Below are 5,756 nucleotides of genomic sequence, written 5' to 3' on the forward strand. Positions count from 1 at the left end.
TTTTTGATTTGATTTGCACACAAATTAACATAAATACAATTGTACTCACCTTAACATCTTTTACATTGTATAAATTCTCATTAGTATTTCCAGTCACTCACAACAACAATATTTCCTTCGCTCATTTGGCCATTCACAAGATTCTTTATTCTTGGCACGGTAGCCGTATTTCATATTTCACACTTTCACCTCTTTCAATTTCAAAGATCACCATCAAATACCAACATATAGAATATTTCAGCAATCATATACCTCAAATTTATTAGTAATGGAAACTTTAAACACAAAAGGTTTCTTCCCAAAGAATAGGGCATACCGACCAACAATAGAAACACACATCAAAATCATAAACAATTAATAAACCATTTTTTCTTGCAATACTCTTTCCCAGAAATGACAATATACAATTTCAACACCTGAGTATGTGAGAGATCGAGCCACACTGGATATATTTATAAAGCAAAGCATTAGTTAAAATAGCCATTTATGAGTTTGAGTGACTTTGCCCAATTTGGCTTTCTCAAGACCAATTGGGTATTTGCACAATACAAGTGATATTAGCTCAAGTCGGGTATTTCTATCTCTAGGTTTAAACCTTTATTTGGGGATATCAATTTCTTGAGTTCACCTCAATTTTTTGTTAACCAACTTTTCCTAAACTTTATCTCTCTTTCTCAAGTAGATGCTAAGTCAAATAGGCATGAATCAATGTTTGCAACCATTGATTCTAGGGTTCAATCATGAACAAGGCTAAATATCACTAACCCAATCAAAAATAAGCCCTAAATTAAACGCCCATCAAATACCCACACTAGGGTTGGGTCACAACCCTAGCTAAAGATTTAGCTACTCATGAAAAGAATAGAAATCAAAGAAGAAATTAAGATAGAATGCATATTAATTGATTAGGGAAAGAAAATCTACTATATAGATGTTAAACTAGTATAAAAATCCTCGAAATATCAAAGAAAATGGCTCAGGTGCTCTTCTCCAATGGCACTTACCCTAAAAATGACAAAAAGTTCTATTTATACTAAGCTGAAAATATCTGACAAAAATACCCCTGCGGAGGTTGTGCGACCGCATAATTCTGGTGCGGTCCGCACATTGAGCTTCTGCGGCCGCACAATTATTGTGCGGTCCGCATTCTTGGAATTTTGGGCTTGAAACTTTGGGGCTTCTGCGGTCTGCATAAAAACGAGTGCGACTACGCTTCCGATTGTGTGGCCGCATAAAAATGATGCGGTCCGCACTCCTTGATTTTTAACTAGAATCCAACTCTCTGATTCTTCACTCCTGCGGACCGCATAATAGTGAGTGCAGCCGCACTTGATATTCTGCGGCCGCGCACAATTTTGGTGTGGTCCCCACTCCTTCAGCTTGCCCAAATACCATTCTCTAAATCTCCTCTCTGCGGACCGCATAATAGTGAGTGCGGCCGCACATGATTTGGTGCGGTCCGCACTGCTGGCCTTTCTGCCCTGTTTTGGTTCTTGTTCACTTTTGACTCCTTTGTGAGTTGATTTTGACTTCTTTGGCTCATATCCCAATATTTCTGCAAGTAAGCACATTTTGTTAGTTTCCGCGAATGCCTTTAAGCATTTTTGAGCTAAATCGCAAGTAAAAGAGAGCAAATAATCGGTCAAAATCCCTACTTATCAATACGCAACCCATACTTAAAGTCATTTTGACTTTTTATCAAATATCTAGTGTGCATATATTTCTACAACCCCCTCCAATGGAATTTCTTCACCTAACAACCACCTTCCACCCTAATGATTCACCTCAGAATCGCCTCTAGGCCATCCACAACTTCCATTAACACATGCATTCCCAACAATTTAATCCCAAACCATTAATATCATCAATTAAACCATTTTACAATCTCTACAACACCAAAACAACCTAAGTTAGACGCTTATGGATTCCAATCACCATCCCATAAGTCATAACACATATTTCATACATAAATAATCACCATAGACTAGTTAGAGATGGTGGACATACCTCTTGTAGATCAAATCTTGAAAGACAACTTTTGGGGTGTTCTTGAGATTTTGAAGAAATCCTATGGAATCCAATCAAAACCTTGATGTAACTAGTGATTGAGAAGTGAAATTATCATAAAAACACACTTAAAAACTCACCTTAGGTGTGTATTGGAAGCCTTGGCCGGATGGGTGATGGAGAGAAAGCCCTAGTCTTGAAGAAATGACTTAGCCCCTCTCTCTACCCAGCCTTGGGGGTATTTAATGGGCTCCTACGTGCGCGGTCGCGCACCTGGGCAAGTGACCGCGCATCCGGCCATGCACCTGAGGCAGAATACCCTCTAATATGCGCGGTCGCACATTTGGGCGAGCATATGGCATATGTCCGGTAAAATGACAATAACGTTCTGTAGAAATATCCAAATGAAGAACGGTTTGATGCATTGGAAACTAGACTCAGAGAGATTTAATGTTAAAGGTATATAGCCTCCTAAATCGTTATAGTTTGGTAGCAGTATGCTTTTGAAGTAGGACCGTGAGCGAATTGAGACATCATTTCCACTTAATGTATCCAACTTGTTCCACACTACTTCTTGCCATTCACAAAACTCCTTAGTATGTTCCAACACATCTTAAACATACATTTTTTATTTCAAAATGATGTGGATCTATCCCATAGGTCTCCTTATTACTCAAATACATTATTCTCAAATATCGCAGGTGCACTTTAAAATCTTAAATCATTAGGAAATTTTTAACGAGGCCTTACACGTGTAAAGTCGCTCCTGAATCAACTTTATCTTTTCCAAGGCATCCTTCACCAAATCAGAACCATAAAACTTAGCCTTGCCGGGCTCAAACCATCCGATGGGAGAACGACATCGCCGACCATATAAAGCCTCAAATGGAGCCATCTCGATGCTGGACTAATAACTGTTGTCGTAGGCAAACTCGGCCAAAGGCAAGAATCGATCCCACTGCCCTCCGAAGTCAATCACACATGCTCTGAGCATATCCTCCAAGATCTGAACTGTCATCTCTGACTGCCCGCCGTTCTGCAAATGAAAGGTTGTGTTGAGCTCTACACGGGTCCCCAACTCGCTCTGTACTGCTTTCTAGAAATGCGAAGTAAATTGAGGGCCTCAATCTGATATGATGAAGACTAGAACACCATGAAACTAATCAATCTCCTGAATATAAAGCTGGGCCAACCTCTCTGCAGAATACGTGGTCACAATCGGAATGAAGTATGCCGACTTGGTTAACTTGTCGACAATGACCCAAACAACATCAAACTTCCGCAAGGTCCGCGACAACCCAACTATGAAGTCCATAGTAAAGCGCTCCCATTTCCAGTCAGGTATAGTCATCTACTGAAGTAGGCCACTGGACTCTGATGCTCACACTTGACCTGCTGTCAATTTAGACACCTCGCAACATACTCAACTATGTCCTTCTTTATCTGACGCCTCCAATAATGATGCCCCAGGTCACGATACATGTTCGTAGCTACTGGATGAATAGAATACCGAGAATTGTGTACTTCCTCTAGGATCTTCTCCCTCAAGCCATCAACATTAGGAACACATAGGTGACCCTGAAGTCGCAAAACACTATCCTCACCTATAGTAACCTCCTTGGCACCACCCTGATAGTACCCCAAAAAGTTGTGTGATACCACCCTAAAAACTCATAATGGCCATATCTAGTCCAGAAAGCCGTCTTCGGGACATCGGAATCCCGAATCTTCAGCTGATAGTACCCTGATCTCAAGTCGATCTTAGAGAATACCCTAGCACCCTGCAACTAGTCAAAGAATTCATCAATACGTGGCAACAAGTACTTATTCTTAATGGTAACTTTTTTCAACTGGCGGTAATCAATGCACATTCGCATAGTCCCATCTTTCTTCTTCACAAATAACATTGGTGCACCCCAAGGTGATACACTCGGTCTGACGAACCCTTTTGCTAGCAACTCCTCAAGCTGCTCCTTCAACTTCTTCAGCTCTCTTGGAGCCATGAGGTATGGTGGAATAGATATAGGCTGGGTACCTGGAGCCAAATTAATATAGAAATCGATATCACGATCTGGTGGCATGCCTGGAAGATAAAAAGGAAACACATCGGAAAACTCCCGGACCAAGGGCACTGAATCAATCGCCGGAGTCTATGGGGTAGTATTTCGAACATATGCTAGATAAGCCAAGCACCCCTTCTCGACCATGTGTCGAGCCTTCTGAAAAGAGATAACCTGACTAGGTGTACTGACATACGAACCCTTCCACTCCAATCTAGGCAACTCTGGCATCACCAAGGTATCAGTCTTGGCATGGAAATCAAGGATGGAATGGCATGGAGATAACCAATCCATGCCTAGGATGACCTCAAAGTCGGTCATATCAAAAAATAGTCTCATAGCCACAGAAAGTAACAATGCATGACCGGTAGATCCGATCCACAGTAACAGAATCGCCCACTAGAGTGGACACATAAACATGAGTACCCAAGGACTCCTGAGCAATACCCAGTAAATGAGCAAACAGAGATGAAACATCCGAATAGGTAGACCCTGGATCAAATAATACTGAAGCATCCCTACCGTAGATAGAAATAATACCTATGATCACGACATCTAAGGCCACTACATCTGGTCTGGCCAGAAAAGCATAGTATCTAGCTGGAGCGCCACCTGATTGGCCTCCTCCTGTGTGACCTCCATCTCTAGGATGACCCCTACCTACCTGCCATCCACCTCTGGGCAGACGGATAGCTGGTGGGGCAACTGGTGTTGTAATCATAGGCTGTTGTCCCTGCTGCACTGCCTTGCCTGGAAGTCTGGGATAAAACCTCTTCATGTGGCCAGGATCTCTACTCATAACAACCTTTCGAAATGGCGGACTTCTAACTAGAAGACTGAATACCCACTGGAGCAACCTTAAATGGCTGGTGGCCGGTAGGAACTCTCTGGCATGGCGCTAAAATATGGCCTCACTGGGGCAACCCGAGGAGGCGGTGGTGCTGGATATGTGGGCCTGCTAGACTGACCTCTCACGAACTGACCCTTGTCCCCAGTCGGGGCACCACTGAACTCTCCAGAATACCAAAATCGCTTATCCCTCGTAGCCTGATCCCGACCACGCTGGCGTGCACCCTCGATCCTCCGAGCCATCTCTACAACTAGCTCGTAAGAAGTCCCCATCTTAACCTCTCGGGCCATAGTGGCCTGGTTAGCCGAGTGCAAACCTGCAACAAATCTTCGCACCCTCTCTGCATTGGTTTGAAGTATCATAAGTGCATGGCGAGACAACTCAGAAAATTTTGCCTCATCGTCGGTCACTGACATCTGGCCCTGCTGGAGCTGCTCGAACTGAAATTGCAACTCTTCCCACTAAGAAGGTGGAATATACCTGTCTAAGAAGAGGCGTATAAACTGGTCCCAAGTCGTGGGAGGAGAACCTGCTGGTCTGCCGAGAAGATATGACTGCCACCACCTACGGGCCCTGCCTTCCCACTGGAAAGTAGTAAAATCTACCCTTTGAGACTCCAATATCCTCATGTTATGCAGTTTGTCCCTGCATCGGTCAATAAAGTCCTGGGGGTCCTTGTGTCGCTCACCTCCAAAGACAGGAAGTTATAGCCTGGTCCATCTATCCAATAACCTATGCGGATCATCGACCGTAGCTGGTATGAGTTCATGTATAGCTGCTATAACTGGCTGAGCTCCGCCCACGGGTAGTGCACCCGAGGACTGATATACGACAGTTGC

The 5,756-nt window shown here is 43.4% G+C and overlaps 1 protein-coding gene across 1 annotated transcript; it reads right to left on the reverse strand.

The window, feature by feature from the left end:
* Positions 1 to 3,405: 3,405 nt before the first annotated feature.
* Positions 3,406 to 4,866, reverse strand: LOC138901162 (uncharacterized). Its single transcript, XM_070188906.1, has 3 exons — positions 4,494 to 4,866; positions 3,952 to 4,090; positions 3,406 to 3,670 (listed from the first exon to the last, which is right to left on the reverse strand). The coding sequence occupies exons 1-3, from the start codon at positions 4,864 to 4,866 to the stop codon at positions 3,406 to 3,408; spliced, it is 777 nt and encodes a 258-aa protein (XP_070045007.1).
* Positions 4,867 to 5,756: the final 890 nt, after the last annotated feature.

This window comes from Nicotiana tomentosiformis, chromosome 11, assembly GCF_000390325.3.
Source record: "Nicotiana tomentosiformis chromosome 11, ASM39032v3, whole genome shotgun sequence".
Taxonomy (NCBI): Eukaryota; Viridiplantae; Streptophyta; class Magnoliopsida; order Solanales; family Solanaceae; genus Nicotiana; species Nicotiana tomentosiformis.

Coding starts and splice junctions, on each gene's coding strand:
- LOC138901162 (XM_070188906.1), bottom strand. CDS start 4,866: ATGAGTAGAGATCCTGGCCACATGAAGAGGTTTTATCCCAGACTTCCA. Junction 4,091..4,493: donor TATTGCTCAGGAGTCCTTGG/GTACTCATGTTT, acceptor TTTATCTTCCAG/GCATGCCACCAGATCGTGAT. Junction 3,671..3,951: donor GAGGAGTTGCTAGCAAAAGG/GTTCGTCAGACC, acceptor ATGAGTTTTTAG/GGTGGTATCACACAACTTTT.